The sequence below is a fragment of the Paroedura picta genome, chromosome 7, assembly GCF_049243985.1.
Source record: "Paroedura picta isolate Pp20150507F chromosome 7, Ppicta_v3.0, whole genome shotgun sequence".
NCBI lineage: Eukaryota > Metazoa > Chordata > Lepidosauria > Squamata > Gekkonidae > Paroedura > Paroedura picta.
In genome coordinates, this window is record NC_135375.1 from 116030181 (window position 1) to 116054281 (window position 24101).

The 24101-nt window shown below is 47.2% G+C and overlaps 1 protein-coding gene across 5 annotated transcripts in view; it reads right to left on the reverse strand.

The window, feature by feature from the left end:
- Window positions 1-11113, reverse strand: part of ATG4D (autophagy related 4D cysteine peptidase) — a 29912-nt gene extending 18799 nt beyond the window's left edge. The window contains exons 1-5 of one of the 5 annotated variants that reach the window (XM_077346139.1): window positions 10971-11113; window positions 8573-8858; window positions 8056-8139; window positions 7096-7269; window positions 6127-6457 (exon numbers count right to left, since the gene is read on the reverse strand). In XM_077346139.1, the coding sequence (XP_077202254.1) occupies window positions 6127-6457; window positions 7096-7269; window positions 8056-8139; window positions 8573-8777 (794 nt within the window). In that variant the 5' untranslated portion in view covers window positions 8778-8858; window positions 10971-11113. Of the gene's footprint in view, window positions 1-6126; window positions 6458-7095; window positions 7270-8055; window positions 8140-8572; window positions 10899-10970 lie in introns of those variants that run through there. The other 4 variants (XM_077346138.1, XM_077346140.1, XM_077346137.1 and 1 more) reach the window with 4 other exon arrangements.
- Window positions 11114-24101: the final 12988 nt, after the last annotated feature.

The window sequence follows — 24101 nt, forward strand, 5'->3', positions numbered from 1 at the left end:
ATTGCTTTCTAAAGTGTTCCCTGATGTAACACAGATGTTTTTGTTTGACACTTAAGGTAATTCCTGCTACAATGTTTTATGACTATCCTCCACATTCCTCCCCTTCCCTTTTGTTAGTACCCCCTAGTTCCCAGACCTGTTGTTCAGATCGCCAAATGGTTATCTCCTTTGAACTGTGCTTGGTTTGAATTCCCAGGGAAGGGGGGGAGTGAACCTCTATATTGCCTGGGTTAAGTCCTGACTTAACCCAGGCAATATAGTGCTGACTATGCCTTCAATCTTCAGTCCTGACTATGCCTTCAATGTAGATGTTTTCATGCTTCTTAAATAAAGAAACTTTCATTCTATGAGGTTGCTTATTTAGAAATTGAAATTTCTCACACCTTACCCCTTAGTAAATTGATGAAACAAATAAAATAATATCCTATGGGTCTGTTTATTTTCCATTTCATGGACTCTATCTCTGTATTTAAGATTATTCAGCAACTAGAGGCAAAGCCTGTTTCATCCAGGAATGCAATGGGCACTAGGATGCATGCCAGCACTGTGTCCTTCTTAGGGCTGGTGAGTGTCCTTTCCTGGAACTTCTGTGACCCCACTGACTCAAGAAGGCCATGGAGAGGCTTCTGAAGGCTGCCCCAGCCCCGAAGGCCTTTTGCTTGCCTTTCTCGGGCCTCCTGCCTCCACCCCCAGGATATTGGGCGGGCAGGCATAGAGGCTGCACTCATCAACCTGGGGCTGGCCTGTAATCTGAGCCTTTGCCTCCCTCCAAGCCATCCCACTCTCTGCTCAGCTAACATGTCAAAAGTGGGTCAGCAGAGAAAGCTGGCTCTTCTGCTGGCAGGCAGAAAGCAGTGGAGGTGGCGAGCGGTGAAGGTCCCAGATTCAATCCCAGCATCCTCAGTTCAAAAGGACCAGACAGTAGAAGATGTGAAAGACCTTCGCCTGAGACCCTGGAGAGCTGCTGCTAGGTACCTCTAGGTACCTGCAAGGTCATCTAGTCCAACAACATCCACAATGCAGAAACTCACAACTACTTGCCTACCCACAGTGACCACAATTTTATGCCCAAGTGATCCCCCCACCAAAACTCTCCAGAATCCAGCGTGGCCTGGAGAAAGTTGGAAGGGGCCATCTAGTCCAACCCCCTGCTCAACGCAGGATCAGCCCTAAGCATCCTAAAGCATCCAAGAAAAGTGTGTATCCAACCTTTGCTTGAAGACTGCCAGTGAGGGGGAGCTCACCACCTCCTTAGGCAGCCTATTCCACTGCTGAACTACTCTGACTGTGAAAAACTTTTTCCTGATATCTAGCCTATATCGTTGTACTTGAAGTATAAACCCATTACTGCGTGTCCTTTCCTCTGCAGCCAGCAGAAACAGCATCCTGCCCTCCTCCAAGTGACAAGCTTTCAAATACTTAAAGAGTGCTATCATGTCCCCTCTCAACCTCCTTTTCTCCAGGCTGAACATTCCCAAGTCCCTCAACCTATCTTCATAGGGCTTGGTCCCTTGGCCCCAGATCATCCTCGTCACTCTCCTCTGTACCCTTTCAATTTTATCTACGTCCTTCTTGAAGTGAGGCCTCCAGAACTGCACACAGTACTCCAAGTGTGGTCTGACCAGTGCCGTATACAATGGGACTATGACATCTTGTGATTTTGATGTGGTGCCCCTGTTGATACAGCCCAAAATGGCATTTGCCTTTTTTACCGCTGCATCACACTGCCTGCTCATGTTTAGCTTACAATCCACAAGTACCCCAAGGTCTCGTTCACACACAGTGTTACCTAGAAGCGTATCCCCCATCCAGTAGGCATGCTTTTCATTTTTCTGACCCAGATGCAGAACTTTACCCTTATCTTTATTAAATTGCATCTTGTTCTCATTTGCCCATTTTCCCATTGTGTTCAGATCTCGTTGAACTCTGTCTCTACCTTCCGGAGTATTTGCCAGTCCTCCCAATTTGGTGTCATCTGCAAACTTGATGAGTAGTCCCCCCACCCCCTCATCTAGATCATTAATAAATATGTTAAAAAGTACCGGACCGAACACCATTGACAACATCTCTTTGAGTGCGGTTCTCTAACCCAGCAGTCCACAACCTTTCTGCGGCTGTGGACCGCTGTCCTGGGGTGGGGGGAGAGGGTGACCCGGCCCCCTGCGCATGCGCGGCTGCCTGGCGCAAACACGCATTCGCTGACTTGCAGCGCGTGCGCGTTTGCACCGCTGGCGCCCCTCCAGGCCATGAGCTAATCGGCTGCCAAAGCGGCCGATTAGCTTGCGGCCTGGCAAGCTTCTCTCCCTCCCCCCCTCCCAAAGCAAGAAGCTTGCCGGGCCACAAGCTAATCGGGTGCTTCGGCGGCCGATTTGCTCGCAGCCTGGCGAGTTTCTAGCTGTGGGGGGGATGGGGAGAGGGAGTTGCGGCCCGGCACCGGGCTGTGGCCCCTGGGGGTTGGGAACCACTACTCTAACCAATTCCCTATCCACCTAACTATCTGAAAATCCAGATTGCAGTCCTTCAATTTATCCATCAGAACATCATGGGGAACCTTGTCAAAAGCTTTACTAAAATCCAAGTAAATGACATCCACCGAATTTCCACGATCCAGCAAACCTGTCACTTGGTCAAAAAAAGAAACCAGGTTGGTTTGACATGACCTGTTGGAGACAAATCCATGCTTGACTTCCTTGGATCACCAGATTGTCCTCCAGATGTTTGCAGATCGCTCCCCTTAATATCTGCTCCATTATCTCTCCTTCACTAGAATTTCCTGACAGGTAAGCCCTTTCCTCACATACAGTGCCACTCCTCCACTTCTTCGATCTATTCTGTTTTTTCTGAACAGTTCATATCCATCCACCATTACATTCCAGTCATGAGAATCATTCCACCAAGTTTCTGTGATGCCTACTAGATAGATCATACCTTTCCATCAACATGAGAAGTTGCAGCTCTTCCTTCGTATTGCACATGCTTTGGGGATTAGTATAAAGGCATCTGAATCCTTTTACTTTCGGTTCCCTATGAGCTGGCCTTGCCGGTTGGGCTGCCCCCGATCGGTCTCCTTCCTTACACTCCCTATGTTGAACGTCTCCTTCCCCTTGTGGCTTCAGTTAAAAGCTCTCCTGATGAATCTCCCCAGGTTCCTGTCAAACACATTCTTCCCCAACTTCGACAAGTGCAGTCCATCAGGCGCTAGTAGGCCTTCTTCAAGAAAGCCTATCCCATGGTCCTAGAAACCAAATCTCTCCTGCCGGCACCAACTACGCAGCCACTGATTCACCTCCATTATCTTCCTCTCCCGATGCATTCCTCTTCCATTGACAGGCAAGATTGAAGAGAATATCACTTGGGCATACAAGTTTTCATTTGCTTGAGCTTTCTCCCTAGATCTTGATAGTCTGTTTTAATAGGAGCGATGGTATTCACGGGCATGTCATTCGTTCCCACGTGGAGCATCACAAATGGGTAGCGATCTGTAGATTTGAGGAGTTTGGGCAGCCGTTCTGAAATGTCTTTAAGTTTCGCCCCTGGCAAACAACACACCTCTCGGGTTAGGGGGTCGGACCCAGCCACAGGGCGATCCATTCCTCTTAGCAGGGAGTCTCCAATTACCAGTACTCTCCTTTTTCCCCCCCCTCTCAACACCATTTCCTTCTGTCCCCATGGCCTCTTCACTTTGTCTTAGACTTTGTTTTGGGACCTCTTCTCTCGTTGACACTTGCACCTCCTCTGCAAGGGCCTGAAATGTATTCTGGAGCTCCAAAGGCCCCGAGAACCGTCTCGCTCTACGCCTTTGAGTCTTTTTCCGAACTGTCTGCAGAGGTTCTGTAATGAGGTCAATCCCCATATCCTCTTCAGGACTGGTTGTATCCTCTTTATTCAGAGTCGCACAGCTCTTGTCTATGATCTCCTTCCCTTTCTTAATTTCTGTCAGAGTAATAATCCTCTCTTCTAAGCCCCTAATCCTTTCCTTCAAAAGTCTTACCACAGCTAACACTTGGGGCAAATTTAGTCCATCTTGTCTTCAGGGAGGAAGGCAATCATGTCACACTCATTGCAGATGATGGGATGAGTGGCCTGGAGGTCCATCTTAACTTCTAGGCAGTGCAACTACTAGGAAAATATAATCTACAGATTCTAATTGCTAGGCTAAGAATCCCAGGCTAAGAGCCACTGACCAAGAGCCCTTTGGCTTGCGCCTCTGGCGAGGAGCAGCCATTTTTAATCCTCCCTGCAATCACCCAGCAATCACCTCACTCAGCACCACAATAGGCTCATCTGGTCAGCAGCAGCAGCTCTCTCCACGTGCTCCCAGCTGTCTGAGCTCTGCCTCTGGCGAGGAGCAGCTCTTTTAAATCCTCCCAGCAATCACCTCACTCCACACCACAAATTCACCTACCATCCCATAGTGGCTTGTTTCTCTACATCTTTCTCCAGTCGTGGTGCCGAAAACTGAACACAGTGAGGACTTCCCAGAGTGGAGTAAATTGGTAACATCATCTCACATGATCTGGACGCTGTACTTCCTTTAATACAGCCCCAAATCCATTTGCCTTTTTAGCCATCAAGACACACTACTGACTCATGATCTGTGTCTGGTCTACTAAGAACTACAGATCCTTTTCCCAGGTACTACAGCCAAGACAAGTCTCACCTATCCTACGGTGATGCGTTTGATTTTTCCCATCTAAATGAAGAACTTTACATTTATCACTATTGAAATTCATTTTATTCATTTTAGCCCAATTTTCTAGCCTGTCAAGATCATTCTGTATCTGGTTCTGTCTTTTGGTGTTTTTGCTACCCCTCCCCATTTAGTGTCATCTACAAATTTAATAAGCACCACCACAATTCCTTCATCCAACTAATTTATGTTGAACAACACAGGCCCAGGACAGATCCCTGAGCCACTCCACTCAACACTCCTCTCCAAGAAGATGATGAACCATTTACAAGCACCCTTGGGGTGTGATCTCTCAACCAGTTCTCGATCCACCTAACAGTAATATGATCTGTACTGCATTTTAACAACTTGTCAATTAGAATATCATGCAGTACCAAAAGCCGTACCAAAAGCCTTACTGAAATCAAGATAAACTATGTCCACAGTGTTCCTCTGATCTAGCAAGGTAGTAACTTTATAAAAAAAAAACCCAGCTAACTTTAGTCTGACATGACTTGTTCTTAAGAAAGCCATGCTGACTCTTAGTAATTACAGCCATCCGCTCTAGCTCCTATAGGACTGTTTGATGATTTGTTCTAAAACATTGCCAGCTACAGATGACAAGCTGACAGGCCAGTAGTTACCCAGATCCTCCTTTTCCCCCTTCTTGAAGATGGGCACATTTGCCTGCCTTTAATTTTCTGGCACTTCAGTCGTTCTCCAAGAATTGTCAAAAATAATGGACAGAGCCTCAGAAATTACATCTGCAAGGTTTTTTTAGTACCCTTGGATGCAATTTATCTGGCCCAGAGGATTTGGTTTCATTTAAAGAAACTAGGTGTTTATGGACTATCCCTATTATCCCAGGCCACAACTCTCATTCCTCATCACATGAAATGATTTTGCCACATTGAACATGATTCAATATAAGGGAGTTTCATGTGCTCATGGGCCTCACTACCAAGGCACCCTCATAGCCATGAATACTTTATGCTGAACATCCTGGGCACAGCACCTTGGTCTAGTGGGTAGGACTGCAGACTTCTAATCTAGTGAGCCGTGTTTGATTCCCCGCTTCCCCACATGCAGCCAGTGACCTTGGGCTCACCACAGCACTGATAAAGCTGTTCTGACTGAGCAGTGATATCAGGGCTCTCTCAGCCTCTCCTACCTCACAGGGTGTGTGTTGTGGGGAAAGGAAAGGGAAGGTGAACGTAAACCGACTTGAGACTTTGAGAGAAAAGCGGCATATAAGAACCAACTCTTCTTCTTCTTCTAACCTATGCTCAAAAATAACCACGCACACACCAATGAAGATGGTAAAAGACTTCAAAAGAAGTCCCTTAAGCTGAAGTATAAACACACCCTTCACCTCATTCCTCCTAGAAGACATGTACTGTGACTCCAAGTTTAGCTTCCTTGTTCTTTCCTGCTTCCCATGCCATGTACCCTCTCACCTCACAATGTGGGCTGTGACAGAAGGTCCGTACCAGTCCCCGGCTTTCTTTCCCGAACTGTGCCCAAGATCAACAAGACGATGGATCCCAAAGGGTGCTTCTGGCCGATCCGCAAACCATGAGAGAATCTTGCGGTGAGAGCACTCCTTCTCCAATTCATCAGGGCCGTGGTTACATGGAGGAGTCTGGAGATCCAAGGGGGCCCTGCTCTTATTAGCTGGGAGGGATGACATCAAAGGCAGGTGAGCAACGCTTGGAGGGGATGAGGAGCTCTTCCCGGGATCTGTCCCTGTCAAATGACTGGTGAGCAAGGCGTCTGGCCAGGTCCAGTCTGAAAAGTACAACACAAGACCAAGAAGCAGTAGTCTCTCAGCCTCAGAGGATGTTCAGCCCAGCAGCATACACTTCACGGATGCTCATGAGCACAACAAACACTGAGAGACAACTTGAATGTCTCCTCATTTGCCCAAATTAGCTAATAGTAGAAGCCCCTGTCTCCTCCCACACCTGTACTCACACCCTTCCTCCACTTGCTTGAGAGTGCTGTGTCATTAATGCTCCCAGCTGCATGTGTTGCCCAGGGCTGCTGGAGAAGGGCATGTGGGTGGTACAACAAGCATCAGTGTTCCTGATAGCCCTGGCAATCCTTGCTGCACCCCCCCACCTAGCAACACTGGAGAGAGTGCAGTGGGAAGCTGTGACTGCAGATGGTGGAAGAGCTGTTAGTGTGCAGAATGATGTGCATGCAAGTAGGGGCATGTGGGTGGGTGGGCAAGGTGAGAGGCCTGGTAGTGGGCACTCTCTGCTCTGGATCACCTAAAACTTAGAACCAGCCTTGATGACACTCCAGCAAGTGCAACAGGAAAAAAAGGCTGCCCACGTATGATTCCAAGGGACGCTTACATTGCTCAAATCCGTCGCCATACTTTGAGAAGGAGTGAAGACTCTGCTTTTCTGCAGTGCTCTCACCTCTGCCAAGGAAATGGATGAGGAGACCCTGTGCGAGGAGCATCTGCCCACTGCGCAACATGCAGCCCCAGCCACAGTCTGTGGTCCACGATGTGCCCTCCAGCTGTTGAAACTCCCTCCGGTAGGTCAGCCAGATGCGGGAAGCAAAGTCCTTCTGGAAATGCTCCACATCCTCTGCAACAAAGAACGTGGCTGTCAGGTAGTTTATTTATTTAAAACATCTATCAGCCGACTTTCTACCTTGTGGTACTGAAAGACTACAATTTACAGTCTCAATTAGGATTGCCAGTAAATAAAATCCAAATTAGTCAACTGCAGTCCTAAATGAAACTGTCTTCAATTGTCTCTTGAAGATCAAAAGTGAGGGGAGCAAACACACCTTCCTGGAGAGGTTGTTCCATAGTCATGGGGCTGCCACTGAAAAGGTCTTCTCTCCTGCGCCCACCAGACAAGATGATTGCTGGGACAAGCAGTAGAGCCTCTCCCTCTGATCTCAGGACAGATCCAGAGGCAAGTGAGATGTCTACCCACTTCTGTATCATCAGGTAGCCCCAGATATAAGCAAGGAAGACACTGCTTGGTTGGTTGGCCAAGAAAACTCACCTTCAGTAAATGGTGAAGCAAACTAATGAGAGATGGAAAAGAATCTGAAGACTCAGACCAGAAACAATGACTGGCACAGCACATGTGGAAATACCTCCTTGGCTCCTGCTACACAAACAGCAGACTGAAAGTAAGGAAGGGAAAGAATGACAGCAAAGGCCAGTACAAGAAGGCTCCTCCTGCTCCTGTTCTTCAAAGTCAAATGTGAACTCCTTGGGTTGCTTCGCTGTCAGAAATGTTAGCTATGAACTGAGGGGTTGCAGCCTCCAAGTAGGTAGGGGGCAGGAAGCACAAGAGGTGATAGCCCCAAAACAAAACTTACCAATAGAAACTACCCAATACGTCTACGTTACTCACCCTCTCGGTTAAAGTGGTATATGTAGCCAAAGAGAAAGACTGGGGAGAGCTTGCTGAAATTGGTTTTGCTCTTGACTGTCCAACCTGGAGAAGGGAAGGAGTCAAAAGGGTCCAGTATTCATTACAAACTGTCATGTAGCCCTGTAGTACATGCCATGGTTTTTTGAAAAGTGGACTAAAGTCCCAGGAGCTAACAGGTTTTACTCCTCTTTTCCTGACGCACCCCCACGCCCTCTCCCGGCATGCGTACACACACGGACACACACAGTAGTGTGTATGAAATGGCAGTCATCCTTTTTTGGGGGGTGGGAGTTGGGATTTGACATTTTATTCTGGTTTTAACTGCAAATGTTCTTATCTATCACTGTAAGCTGCCTTGAACTATGACGAAAGACACAGCCCTGAGCCGGTTCTCCAGGAGGGCGGTATAGAAACTGAATAAATATGTAAAAATGATTTAATAAATATCGTTTTTAAAGTATGCACTAGGAAGAAGCCCTGTGTGGCTCCTACTCACCATATTTCACTTTGTTCCAGACAGAAAGAACTTTACATCTGATCTTGTCCACTTCATCTGGTTCACTGTGCTGGCTGTGGGGAGAACCCGCTGGAGAGATGGACCTCCTGATGTTGTCCCTGGAATTAAATAGCTGCTGTCCATCGGTGTGGGGCAGCTCATCATGACTCAAGCACTGCACTGAAGCGGGTGACACAGAATTCATTTAACATCTGGGACCAAAACAGGCTGCGTCCTTTCTGGCAGGCAGGGCAAGACCTCCGGGTGCATCGCCAAGGAAGCAAAACTGCAGCGACATCAAAGATAAGGATCAGTCTCTCCCTCTCCCTCTCCCTCTGGCAGAAGCAACTGAGGAAGCACAAGCCTGAGGCCTCAGATGCATGCAAGGCCTAGATGAGTGCCCCCAGCCCTATTAAGGACCTGCACCAGTAACTGCCATTCCATGCTCCTGTCCAGGAGATGCCCAAATGAGCAAAAGATGTTCCAAGGACAGTAAAGGTAAAAGGTAAAGGTATCCCCTGTGCAAGCACCGGGTCATGTCTGACCCTTGGGATGACGCCCTCCAGCGTTCCAAGGATAGGTAAAGGTAAAGGTACCCCCTGTGCAAGCACCGAGTCATGTCTGACCCTTGGGGTGACGCCCTCTAGTGTTTTCATGGCAGACTCAATGCGGGGTGGTTTGCCAGTGCCTTCCCCAGTCATGACCGTTTACCCCCCAGCAAGCTGGGTACTCATTTTACCGACCTCGGAAGGATGGAAGGCTGAGTCAACCTTGAGCCGGCTGCTGGGATTGAACTCCCAGCCTTATGGGCAAAGCTTTCAGACGGCTGCCTTACCACTCTGTGCCACAAGAGGCTCTTTTTCCAAGGATACTAGGATACTAAGCTCAAAAAGCACACTTGATGATCAGTGACCATTTGCCCTTCAATCTGGGGTTTACTGCATTTGTAAGCTGTCCTGATTGTCCTGACCAGGATGGCCCAGTCTCCTCAGATCTTGGGTGAGACAAGTTGGACTTTTTGAGTACTTGGATGGGAGACCAAGGAAGTCCAGGGTTGCCTTGCAGAGGCAGGCAATGGCAAACGACCTCTGAACATTTCTTGCCTCAGAAGCCATGCCAAAGGGCGAACCCTCACTGAACGTTTGCTTTTTGAACTTAGGATCCTCTGAACATCTTTTGTTCACTGGGGCATCTCTTTGATATAAGTGTAGAGTGGCAGTCTGACGAAGCAGCCACAAAAAAGTTTGTCACTGTAAATCACTGAAGTCTTTAAAGATATCTCAAAACTCTTGATGCTCCAGCTATAACTATCCCTCTAGGGTTCAGCTCTTGCCAGCCCTGGATAAAAGAATCTAAAGCTGGTAATTCTGTTTTTCTTATGGAGAGTGGTTGCCTCAAGGGTCCCAACTGGCTGACTCTGGCCAAGGCAGTTCCAAAGGTTTACACAAAGCATATTCAGGGTCATGCAGGTCAGGCAAGGACAAGTAGTTGGCAGGCAGGTAGGCAACTGTTAAGAGTTGGCAATTCCTATTTTTGAAATCCCTGGAGATTTCGGTTGGGGTGAAGCCTGGAAAGGAGCCTCAGCAGGATATAACACTACATGGTGAGGTTACCAGGTGTCCTCTTGTTAATGCCTCTTTTGGGGCTGTCCATTCTCTTTTAGCCTATATTTTAAAATACAGATTAGTTTTAAGCCTGGAAGATTAGGAAGGAAAGTTGTTTTTTATACCCCTCTTTTCTCAAAGCGGCTGACAACTGCCTTCCCATCCTCTTCCCACAACAGACACCCTGTGAGGGAGGTGGGGCCGAGGGAGTCCTGACAAAACTGTCCTGAGAACAGCCCAGGGTCATTCAGCTGGCTGCATGCAGAGGAGTGGGAAATTAAACGGGTTCTGCAGATTAGCACATGACGCCAAACAGCATATTCCTAGTCTGTGGCCATCACCAACAGGACGGATATTTGCAATCAGATGCGTCAGGTGGATCCCACTTGGGGAACATGTCCCCTCGTTGCTCTTAAGTAAAACAACAGATCTTTTTTTTTGGGGGGGGAGGGGGGTTGCCCGCCCTTCCTGCAGGGCTCAATAATAACCTGACATTAAAAACCGCCTTCAGCATCCCCACCCATCTGCCCACTGAGTCCGTCCCGGGGAAGGTCTCCTAGCCCCTGACGGGATCCTCAGATGCTGCCGCCCTCGGCCCTGGCCCTGGCCCTGGCGGGAGGTTGGCAACCCAAGCAGCGCCGCTGGGCCCGCCCCGGGGGGCCCTCAAGGGGGGGGAGGGCGGGGGCCGAGGGAAGGCAGGGGGAGGGGGAGGGGGAGGGGGAGGGGGAGGGGCGGCGACTCCCCGTCAGCGCGGAGGGCTGGGGGAGGGCGCCCCCGGAAGCGAGCGGAACTACCTCTGGCCGGAAGTGCGCCGCGCCAAGCGAAGCCGAGAGGCGACCTGCCGTTGACGTCACTGTCGAGGCCCAACCCCCCTCGCCCCGCCCCCAGGCAGGAGAGGAAGGGCGGGGCCTCGCAGGAGGCCGCCGGCTCTATGGTTGCCCAGAGCGGACAGGGCCTGGCCGAGGGACCCTGCAAGAGCGCCAGTTCAGCCCCGGGTGGAAGCTTGTGGCCGCCTGCCGGCGAACTCGGGTGCCTGCATGGAAGGCCAGCCCACTTTTATTCTGGGCATCGCTGCCACGTGCAACGAGCATGCGCCCTTCTTCAGATCCCAGAGTGTAGGGGCAGTTTTCATCCGCATGTCCATGCCTGAGGCCTCTGTCACCTTGAAGACCCACAAGGTTTAATTCTGGCTGGAAACTGCTTTGTGAATGCAGGCCTCTTCAGAGACCTGACAGTTTAATTCTGGGAATGAGCTTTTGCATGCAGGCACACATCTTGGGATCCAGAAGCATGCACACGAAACCTTATGCCCATAATTAAACTTCTTGAGTCTTCCGTGTGTCGCAGGAATAAAACTATTCTATTCTGTCGAATCAAGTATAGGGTTATTTTTTGGGAAGCAAAATACACAACATATTTCCTGACTACTTCAAACAAACGATAATGATGACAGATTTCTTTAAGTACCCCTTACGCTTTAAAGTGTGATAATTGCAACAAATTAGGAATGTTCCTAACCTCCCAGCCCCAAAGAGGTAATTTCATCCATTCTTTTAAAAGAGCTCAAAGGAGGATGGACAACCAAAAAAGAGAATATGTCTTATAAAAAGAGGACATAGAAAGAGGAAGAGTTTAGTAGCACCTTAAAGTATTTGAGCAAGTGAGTGGGACTCAAAAGCTTTAAGGTGCTCATGTACTCTTGCTTTTTTTACTACTACAGACAGACAAACATGGCTGCCCATCTTGATCTATTTAGTCCGGCAGCAAGATGCCAATTGGGACGGATGTAGGGTGTTAGCTCCTCCATCCTTGGATGTTTTTAGGGGGCTAGGCTTGCCAGCCCCCCATACTTTCCATCAGAGGTAGAGCAGAGACCACCCCCAGGTGACTGGCTTCGGTATAGACTGAAGTAACAGTTTTAAGAATAAGCTGAAACAGAGAAGGAGAAGGAGAGCAGCAGCAGCTGTGTGAGAGAAGGACAGAAGGAGGCAGAGGTTTTTATAAGACAAAGTGGTTGAACGGCACTGCAGTGAACTGGGAGGAAACAACTAAGAACCAGGAGAAACAACTGAGAGCTGGGAGAGATAAGTGGAAGCGAGTGGAGTGGCGAGTAGAGGTGAGCGGCGGAGAGCGGGAATTACATGGAAATGGAGGGAGAGCACTGAAGAACATCAACGAAGGACTGCTGGAATCACCGTGAGTGAAGAGCTGGAAGGAGATTGGGGACCAGCTGCAGACCAGCCAGGGGTCAGTGTGAGAAGCAGGCGGCTGGAGAAATTCAACCAGCCTGCCAGAGAGCCACGTTTCCGTGCTAGCCCTGGGAGAATATGTTGGTAAAAAATAATGTAATAAAATAGCAGTTATTGTATAAATGATGAGACCAGACAAGGCAGGTATACTGCATATAAAAAGACAATTTTGCTAGCTAAACAGGATAGGAGAAACTGGAAGACAAAACAAGAAAATGCATAGCTTCCTGTAGCTCATTCAGGAGCTCTACATCTTAGCTGTTACATGGTGGAGATTCAAGATGGATCTGACTTTCTGCCTAAAGCAGAGCTCTTCTGAAACAAAGGGAGGAAGCAGAAAGCTTCTCTTCTTGCTAATCTTGTGGATGTGACAAGCCTGAGTTAGGTAATAGCCCCCAGAAAACAAATCTGCATATCTAAACAGACCATTTGACCCACTCTGCCTGTCCCCACTAGCAACAACTGTAAACAAACAGTTTAACCCTTTGACTGACAGTCTGTGGCTGGCTCTTGCTAAGAGACAAAAGTCTAACAGAATGCTCTGTGGCTGGCTTAACACCGCGTGGGTTGGTGCCTTCTTCGCTTCCTTTTCTCCCTGCCGCTCCCTCATTTGCGTTTTTCTTGGGTGCATGGCAGAGCCTTTGCTTCTGGAACTGTGTCTCCACCGGACCATCCAACAGTGTTCTCTGGTATGAAGATCAGCCCTTCCCAAGCCTTCGCAGACTCTTCCAGCCATGGCAGGGCAGAAGTGAGCTCTGCAGGCTCAGATGAGCTACGAACAAGGTCTCTTACTGGGGTTTCCGCTGTGTATGGAGTGAGATGCTACAGAGACTAGCTGATGCTATAGAGACTAAAGTCCATCGAAGGCTGTCTAGCGCCACCTCGTGGCCAAGAAGATAATTCCTCTCCTTTTCTTATTTCCAGTTTTTGGGGAGTGGATTTTTTTTTTCCAGTTAGGTAAGGGGTAGAATGCCATGGGAGAGCCAATGGTTCTAGCGGGATCCATGACACAATGCCTCTTTTAACTGTAGCTAGACTGGTGAGGGTTGTGGGTGGGTTTTTCTTTCTGGGGCAGGGTGGGACGTAGGTGGGGTGGTTATATTAGGCAGTGAGAGTAGCCGTAGGTTAAGGTCTGCTCTAGGTAACTCTGTTACGGGGCCACATAGATGGGAGGGAAGATGGAGGGAAGTACCTCTGGGCTAAGGCAACTATAGCGGTAAGAGGAGGTTCAATAATAGGGGGGCAGCGACTTATGTAGGTCCGGGAAGGCCCTTGCAGTGAAATTTCCATGGCCAGTGGACTGGTCAATTCAGGCACTGCCCTTCAAATCTCCATCCCATCCCCAGATTTGCAAGAGAGAGGGCTACGGTGGAACCGGTGCTGATCCTATGCAACACCAGGTCTATAAACAACAAGTCCTCAACTTTGCAGGATTATTTCATATAGCTTGATGCTGACCTGCCTTGCGTGACCGAAAGCTGGGTGTGTAAAGGCAAGATAGTCACCTTGAAAGATTTGGCACCACCTGGGCTTTCAGTCCTGCATCAGCCCCGGCTCCAGGGGATGGGAGGGGGGGGTGGCAATCCTGGTCAGAGAGTCTTTCTCCTTTAGGGCTCTCCCTGCACCATCGATTCTGGGGATAGAGTGTGTCAATCTAGAGTGGGAGTCGGTCAAGAAAATGGTTATCTGGTTGGTGTACCAAGCACTCACTGCTCCTGTGGATTCCCTGCCTGGCCTGCTGGAGGTGGTGGCTGCCTGGACATTGCAGTACACAAAACTTTTGATTTTCGGTGACTTCAACGTCCATGCGGATGTGCCGTCATCATGACGTGGCCCGGATCTAGTGTCTGCCATGGAGACACTAGGGGTCTTGCAATTTGTTGCTGGTTCCACTCATCAGGCTGTTCACACCTTCGCGCCTCTCACCGCATCAGGCCGCCGCCCCAGGGAGCCCCCGGCAGTCGTGCGAAGCGCGGCTGCCGGGGGCTCCCTGCCCGGCTCCCTGCCCGGCTTCGCGCCTCTCGCCGCATCAGGCCACCCCCTCAAAGAGCCGCCGCCGCCCCAGAGAGCCGCCCCAGAGGACAGCTGCCAGGGGACGCGCATAAAGGTTCGTTCCTAGTGCCCGCTGTATTCCTCATACAGCGGGCTATATTACTAGTATAAATAATAAAAATTTAAAAACATTGATAAAATCTCAGTTGTATATAGAATCATAGAGTTGGAAGGGACTTCCTGGGTCATCTAGTCCAGGGGTAGTCGACCTGTGAGCCTCCAGTTATTCATGGACTACAATTCCCACAAGCCCCTGCCAGCATTTGTTAGCTACCCCTGATCTAGTCCAACCCCCTGCACTATGACTGAGGAGAAATAGGAGTTAAGCAGTACGGCCCTCTCTTCATCATCTGTTATAATTTCACTTTCTTGTCCTCACAGTGGTCCTATGGTGTCCCTATTCTTTTTCTTGCTTGAAATATAACTAAAGTGGAATGATTGGTGGAATGATTCTCATGACTGGAATGTAATGGTGGATGGATATGAACTGTTCAGAAAAAACAGAATAGATCGAAGAGGTGGAGGAGTGGCACTGTATGTGAGGAAAGGGCTTACCTGTCAGGAAATTCTAGTGAAAGAGAGCATATCTACAGTGGAAAGCATCTGGGTGAAAATAAGCGAGGGGAAAACAAACAGTGTGGTGGTTGGTGTCTGCTACCGACCGCCTGATCAACGAGAGGATGTGGATGCTGCACTTTGTGAGCAGATTGAGAAAATATCCACACGGCAGGACCTTATCATCAAGGGTGACTTCAATTTCCCAGATGTGTGCTGAGAAACAAACTCTGCGAAGCGTCCTCAGTCATGCAACTTTCTGACCTGCCTGGCTGACAATTTCATTTATCAAATGGTAGATGAACCCACAAGAGGTTCAGCCATACTGGACTTAATACTGACCAACAGGCAAGAGTTGGTGCATGAGGTGAAGGAGGTGGGGACCCTAGGGGGAAGTGACCATGTCCTCATAGAATTCCTTTTGAGATAGGGAGCCAAGGAAGCTTGTAGCCAGACGCAGATGTTGGATTTTCATAGGGCAAACTTTAATAAACTCAGAGACATGATGAGTGTCATAACATGGACGAGAATGCTGGAAGGGAAGGGAGCATGTGAAGGGTGGGCGCTACTCAAACAAGAGCTATTGCATGCTCAATCAATGACTATTCCAGAAATACGAAAACACTGCAGGAGCTCTAAGAAGTCTATTTGGATGAACAGAGAACTTCAAGAGGAACTAAGAAAGAAAAGGAAAATGTTCAGGAAATGGAGGGAAGGACAGAGCTCTAAAGAAGAGTACCTACAGGTTACTAGGCACTGTAGATCAATCATCAGAAAGGCCAAAGCTGAGAGTGAGCTAAGATTGGCCAGGGAAGCCCATTGTAACAAGAAAAGATTTTTCAGTTACGTGACGAGCAAATGTAAAGTAAAGGAGGCAATAGGCCCGCTGTTGGGTGCGGATGGACAAACTCTAACGAAAGATGCAGAGAAAGCAGAAAGGCTTAATGCCTATTTTACATCTGTTTTTTCCCACAGGTCAAAGTGTTTAGGCACATCTAGAGATGGCTGTAGCCAAAGGATAGTGTCTGGGTGGCAGGTTAACATGGATAGAGAGGTTGTCGAGAGGCATTTAGCTGCACTGGATGAGTTCAAATCCCCTGGTCCAGATGAAATGCACCCGAGAGTACTCAAAGAACTTTCCAGAGTGCTTGCAGAGCCCTTGTCCATCATCTTCGGAACCTCTTTAAGGACTGGAGATGTCCCGGAGGACTGGAAAAGAGCAAATGTTTTTCCAATCTTCAAAAAAGGGAGGAAGGATGACCCGGGAAACTACAGACCAGTGAGTCTGACCTCTGTTGTGGGGAAGATAATGGAGCAGATATTAAAGGGAGCGATCTGCAAACATCTGGAGGACAATTTGGTGATCCAAGGAAGTCAGCATGGATTTGTCTCCAACAGGTCCTGCCAGACCAACCTAGTTTCCTTTTTTGACCAAGTAACAGGTTTGCTGGATCGGGGAAATTTGGTTGATGTCATTTACTTGGATTTTAGTAAAGCTTTTGACAAGGTTCCCCATGATGTTCTGATGGATAAGTTGAAGGACTGCAATCTGGATTTTCAGATCGTTAGGTGGATAGGGAATTGGTTAGAGAACCGCACTCAAAGAGTTGTTGTCAATGGTGTTTCATCAGACTGGAGAGAGGTGAGTAGCGGGGTACCTCAGGGTTCGGTGCTCGGCCCGGAACTTTTTAACATATTTATTAATGATCTAGATGAGGGGGTGGAGGGACTACTCATCAAGTTTGCAGATGACACCAAATTGGGAGGACTGGCAAATACTCCGGAAGATAGAGACAGAGTTCAACGAGATCTGAACACAATGGAAAAATGGGCAAATGAGAACAAGATGCAATTTAATAAAGATAAGTGTAAAGTTCTGCATCTGGGTCAGAAAAATGAAAAGCATGCCTACTGGATGGGGGATACGCTTCTAGGTAGCACTATGTGTGAACGAGACCTTGGGGTACTTGTGGATTGTGAACTAAACTTGAGCAGGCAGTGTGATGCAGCGGTAAAAAAGGCAAATGCCATTTTGGGCTGTATCAACAGAGGCATCACATCAAAATCACAAGATGTCATAGTCCCATTGTATACGGCGCTGGTCAGACCACACCTGGAGTACTGTGTGCAGTTCTGGAGGCCTCACTTCAAGAAGGACATCGATAAAATTGAAAGGGTACAGAGGAGAGCGACGAAGATGATCTGGGGCCAAGGGACCAAGCCCTATGAAGATAGGTTGAGGGACTTGGGAATGTTCAGCCTGGAGAAAAGGAGGTTGAGAGGGGACATGATAGCCCTCTTTAAGTATTTGAAAGGTTGTCACTTGGAGGAGGGCAGGATGCTGTTTCTGCTGGCTGCAGAGGAGAGGACACGCAGTAATGGGTTTAAACTTCAAGTACAACGATATAGGCTAGATATCAGGAAAAAGTTTTTCACAGTCAGAGTAGTTCAGCAGTGGAATAGGCTGCCTAAGGAGGTGGTGAGCGCCCCCTCACTGGCAGTCTTCAAGCAAAGGTTGGATACACACTTTTCTTGGATGCTTTAGGATGCTTAGGGCTAATCCTGCTTTGAGCAGGGGGTTGGACTAGATGGCCTGTATGGCCCTTTCCAACTCTATGATTCTATGATTCTATGATTCTATGATTCTAAAGAAGCCTTTTTTGTTATGTTTAGCATTTCTTGCTAGCCTAAGCTCATTTTGAGCTTTAGCTTTTCTAACACTTTCCCTCCAATTATTGTTTACTAGGGAGAAAGCCCGTTGTATCCAAGAATACAACGCGTGCTAGAGCTTGGCAGTGGGAAGAGGAAGGGGAGGAGTTGTCCAGTCTGTAAGGGCATGGGGTTGAATGTGGGTGTTGTGTGGGAGATTGTGGTGGCATGGTGGCAAATGGGGGCATGGGTGTGGAGATATGGGTGTCAAGAACCTGTGGTGTGGAATGTTCGTTGAGTGTGGGAGAGGACTGACCTTTGGGAATTGTGGCATAGTGGTTACAGATGAGCTTTCCAGAGCCTTGTCTTCAGATATGTGAAGGGAAAATCAGACTGGAGACTCTTCTTAGGGGAAGATTACATGGCAACCGATTCCTCCCAGTTCTGCGTCATTTCCCTTCTTGTGTGAATTAGGCCACATTCACCGAAATGCCCCTCTGCCCTAATACACATGGGGGTAGTCACAGTACACAGGTGTCCACCCTGTTCCTTCTGTCTCCCATGTTTTCACTGTTGGTAAAATGTTATGTGCCCACATGCTTCTTTCATGGTTGCTCCTTAGAAGAATGGATTTTTGTACACTATTGCTTAGTACCCAAAGGAGTCTCAAAACGGTTTACAAACGCCTTTTCCATTCGTCTCTCCACAATAGTCAACCTGTGAGGTATATGGGGTCGTGAGAGATCTGAGAGAACTGGGAATGGGCCGCAGTGACCCAGCAGGCCTCAGGTGTCTGAAAGCATTTTCCAATCGTCTTCCCCTTCTCTCCCCATAGCAGACTCTACATGAGGGAGGTGGGGTAGCGAGCCTCACAGGGAAACTGGCAACCCTAAGAGGAAGACTGTCTGTGCACACCTTAGTAAGGTTTTTAATACTGTTTTTTTATTTGCCAGGCCAAGGTTATTTGCCAGGCCAGTAAGTCATTCAGTTACTATGTGTCTCCAGACATTTACTTGTTCTCTATTTACAGTTTCAGGCTGTAAATATTTACAGTTTCAGGCTGTAAATATTTATTTAAATCTTCCTGCACTTTCCAGACTCACAGGACTGATGCTGGTCTGCCTGTCTGCGCCCCAGAATACAAACAGTTGCTGATAAGGGCTGGCCATAACCCATAGCCCAGGAGGGACACTCCTGCACCACTCCCTACCAACTGCAGGCAAAAATGGCTCCTTTGAAGGCTGGACTCTGAGGCATTGTACGATTTTGTAGTCCCACCTCCAAACCTCCAGGAATATTTCCAACCCAGGGGTAGCCAACCTACAGGTGTGTCCTGGAGAGCTCCTGGAATTACAGCTCACCTGCAGAGTATAAAGATCAGCTCCCCAGGCAGAAAGGGCTACTTTGGACAGGGTTGTGGTAAAGAAACATTTAAGGCTTCCCACACAGGTTGTTGTTGAATTGAAAGACTTGAGGCCTACTGCACAGGGTTGTTGTGCAGATGAAACAGGAGACAATAGAGCCAGCTTCCTCTGCAGAATAACGCTGTGCAGTGGCCTCAAATCTGCAGAGAGTTGCAAAGAAGAAAGACACATGGCTTGGCTGTGTCTAACGCCCGGCCAGAGCAGTATTTTAAGTGAGAAGGGGCTTTTCTGTGGCCTCCCTGTCAGGCAACTGTTTGGCAGAAGGGGAAAGCCCCCCCCCCCTCAAAAGGAAGACCCTCAGGCTCCCCCGTGTTGCTCTTGGAAAGGCCTCCCTCCCCTCAGTCAGGGCCTGCCAGTGGCTCCTTTGCAGCAGGCCTGAAGGGGGGGGGGAGGGGGAGCACTCTGCAGCTTCCTGCCAGCTCTGTCAGGGCTCTGAGGCAATTAGCAGTTGGACATGGCAGTTAGGACAGCCTTGGGGTGAAAAGGGCTGGTGCAGCCTCTGTTCTCACCCCCCTTGGCAGCCTTACTGACCTCGTCTCCCTGTGGTGGTCAGGAGCAGACTGGCAGCCAGACTGGGCTGGGTGAATGGAATTTTGGTCTGTCCTGGTGAGGGGCCAATAGGAAGGCACTTCGCACGCCTCCCCATTGGCTGCTTGGCCCTGGATGGACACTCGGACTAGATTGATGGTGCTGGAGATAGTCTTTTATTGTATCTTGACCATACGTTCAAAAATCCACTAATCCAGGTGTTTGCTACTGCTTTTTGTTTTTGTTTTCCTGCTGGCCATAGTCTTTCATGAAAGCTGTTACCCATGGTTTTTCTTTCAAATACCAGTTCTCTTGAATGCGGTTCCCGTACCCAGTCCACTATGTATGTAAGTGCAGTTGCGTCTATGTATAATTTTAGATTAGGAACACCTTGACCTCCTCTCTCCTTCACATCTTGAAGTATTTTAAAAGAAACTCTTGGCCTTTTTCCACTCCAGATAAATTTATTGATCACTGATTGCCATTTTCTCAGCGTTTTCTCCTGGATCTCTAGTGGTAACATTTGGAACAAAAAGTTAAATTTAGGCAACAAGTTCATCTTGACCGTGGCCATTCGAGCCGACCAGGACAGTTTCAACTCATTCCATCTTTTGATATCCAGTTGCATAGTCTTCCATAGTCTTTCATAGTTGCCAGTGAAGAGTTCTCAGAAATCTTTGTCTAGGTAAATTCCCAGATATTTCACCCATTTGGGATTTATCTCACATCCTGTTTTTCGGTTGATGTTTTGCACGTCAAGATCTGTGATTCCCTGTAGAACATTTTTTGTTTTGTCCTTATTTATTCTATACCCTGAATAATGACCAAAGTCTTTCAATAGCTCCAGGAGAGATGGGACTGACACTTTTGGATTCATGACGGTACAAACTACATCATCTGCATAACATTTTAATTTAAATTCCTGATCGTCGATTTTAATTCCCATGATCTCCTCTGTAGCTCTTATCTTGGTTGTCAGCATTTCTAATACCAGATTGAATAACAATGGAGACAAAGGACATCCTTGTCTGTTGCCTTTGCCTATTTTAATGGATTGTTTTGTGAGCATTCCATTCATTAATATTCTAGCTTCTTGTTCCGAGTATATTTGTCTGATGAATTCCAGAAAGGTGCCACCACAATCGGTTGCTTTCAATGTTTCGAACAGGAAGTCCTAACTGACATTATCAAAAGCTTTCTCTGCATCCAGGAATATGAATGCAGCCTGCAACTTTTCTTTACGCATGTAGTCTGCCACATTCAAGACGAATCTTATGTTATTCCTCATTAGTCTTCTTGGCATAAATCCAGTTTGGTCTTGGTGTACAATGTCTCCAATACATTTTTTCAGTCTTTCTGCTAAGATTTTTGCCAGAATTTTATAGTCCACGTTTAGCAGGGAGATTGGTCTATACGAATTGGGTGAGTTCGTGTCTCCTCCTTCTTTGTGAATGAGGCCTGTTATTGAGGCCTGTTGCCATGATTTTGGAAGAGATTTTTCAGGATTATCTATAACCTCATTCAGTAGTTGAAGTAAATGAGGAGAAACAACATGGCTCATCTTCTTATAGTATATTGCACTTAATCCATCTGGCCCTGGGGCTTTTTGAACCTTTGTTGCCTTTATTGCATCATTTATTTCTTGCATTGTGATTCTTTGATTTAGAATTTTCCTGTGATGATCTGTAAATTTGCTCATTGATATTTTTTGGCAAAATGTTCCAGGGTCTATATTTTGTTCCTTTTTTGTATATATGTTCTGAAAGAATTGGGTAAGACATGAATGAATTTCTGCTTCATTGTTATAGTTCAGGCCTTCATGTGATAGCTTTGTAATACTGTGCTTTTGATAGCTCTTCCTCAGTCTTTGAGCTAGCCATCTTCCAGGTTTATCTGCCCATTCAAAGTTTTTTTGTTTGAGATAATCAAGTTTCTTCCTCATTTCTTCCGCCTCTATGTTGTCTCTCTGTATTCTTAATAATTTTATTTGTTTTGCTAATCCTCTTGTTTGATGTTCTTGGTGTTGCCTTTCTGTCTGTTGTAATTTTTCTTTTATTTCACTCAGAGTCTTTTCCTTTCTTTTTCTTATTGTGGTATTTAAAAATATCCTGGACAGGGCCTGCCCTAACTCCTCCCCAGGTGGTCTTACCCTTTTATTTAACCGCTGGAGCGGTTAAAGATTTGTTTATTCTCATCCTTGGTAATAAGGCCTTCCTTCAATTTTATAGAATCATAGAATCTGAAATTTTTCTTTGCTGCAGTCCCCATCTGCAGTGATCTTGGAGCCCAGGAAAATAAAATCTGTCACCACCTTGGAGCCCAGGAAAATAAAATCTGTCATTTCTTCTCCATCTATTTGCCAGGAATTGAGAAGGCTGGATGCCATGATCTTCATTTCCTTGATGTTGAGTTTCAAGCCAACTTTTGCACTCTCTTCCTTCACCCGCATCAACAGGCTCTTTAGTTCCTCTTCGCTTTCTACCAGTAGGGTGGTATCATCTGCATATCTGAGGTTGTTGATATTTCTCCCTGCAATCTTGATCCCAATTTGTGACTCAACTAACCCCGCCTTTCTCATGATGTGCTTCGCGTACAAGTTTAAATAGGCAAGGCGACAGTATACAGCCTTGCCGAACTCCTTTCTCAATTTTTAACTAATCAGTGATTCCATGCTCGGTTCTCACTGTTGCTTCTTAACCTGCATATAGGTTTCTCAAGACACAGATAAGATGCTCTGGTATTCCCATCTCTTTAAGAACTTGCCACAATTTGTTGTGCTCCACACAATCAAAGGCTTTAGCATAGTCAATGAAGCAGAAGTAGATGTTTTTCCAAAACTCCCTAGCAAGAATGCATAGCAAGATGCATAGCAAGATGTAATAGTCCCGGGGCCGAGTGAGCCTTTGAAATGCATGGCTGAGGCAAAGGGGAGGGGGGTTCAAGTGCCGCTGTGCTGGAGCTCGCAGGAGAGGCCAGAGCTGTGTAAGGACCTCCAGGAGGCTTTGGGAGGTCAGTGGTGTAAAGAAATGGGTGTGTGGGGCAGGAAATAGGGGTTTATCCCAAGAGCAGCTTGGCTGTCCTTCCCTTCCCAACCTCCCAAGCAGCCCTTTTCTCTTGGGGAACTGATCTCTGCAGTCTGGAGTGGAGCTGTCACTCAAAAGTCTATAGAGTTCTTGATCCTATCCTTAATGAGGTAACCATCTCAAATTCAGTCCATTTTGAGCAAGGCCATAACCTCAAGCTTCAGAGTAGGAGACCTACAGAAGGAGAAACTGCGAACCCAGACCAGATGCAGCCATATGCAGAGAACTCCAGATATCCAGTGGAGATACCTGCAGATGTTCCAGATGTCGGGAAAACTGTTGAAGATGGCGGCGGAGTGAGAGCAACTCATTAACGCTTCTCCGATAAGTCTCCAAAAAGCCTCTACAAAGCTTCTAAAAAAACCCTTTTGCAGCTGTTTTGAAAGCAGCAAAATATCTTTTTGACATTGGCTGTTGCCACATTGTGAATTTTGCTAATTGCAATTATCTGCAGCTTCTGGTTATATCGTCGAACTGCTATGGTCTTATCGCTCTGCGGTCTGCAACACAGTCGACTTTCTTTGCTTGTTGAAACAACAGGACGCTGTTTTATTTGAGCCTACTTGGGTCATTTGTGGAGGAGTCATTGCTTTGCTCTTTCTGTTCCTGCTGCCGGTGTTTGCTACCTTTGGGCTGCAAGTTTATGCTTAAAATTGCAGACTACAGACTACTGCAGACTACAGACTATACAGGCTTCATCCACTGAGGGAGCAGGTGCTAAGATTACTGTGATTAGCTTGTTGCCAACTCTCCGTGATCCTGGCCTTCTCTTTACCCCTGCCGCTGCTGTTGCTGCTATCAACTTTGAGCTAAGAGAGTTGGAGCTGTGATCCAGAGGCGTGTTACTTGGTTGCTTGATTGTTTTTCCACTTTGCTGTTCTATACTGTGGTGAGAACTCCATGAATTTGGAGGGGAACGGTAGAACAGACTGCCCCCCCTTTTTTTGTCTCTGCCTCTGGCTCTCCATTCGGATTATTTGCTTTTGTTATTCCAACTCAACCTATGCAGAGAGGAACTTAATCTATTTTACCTCCATGGTACTTGGTATGTGGGAACAGTGACTACTATACTCATACCAACAGCCTACCATTTCAATAACATTTTGTTATGGTGGAATCACTGTATTATTTGTGACATTGCATTTATTACCGGTCTAAGTTAAATTAAGTCAAATTACTAGGATTTATCGGTAATATTTAGTGCAATTCTATTCTAATCAAGCACTGTTGTTTTATTCTCTCTTTAGGTACCTGATTTTTATAGGTTTAATATTTTTAGCAGAATTGTCTTTTTTAAATCATTTTTTAAATCATTCCTATTTTTACTTAACATTTATAGTGTAGACTGCTACTTTTGCTGTTTATCCCGAGTTCATTCTATGCTT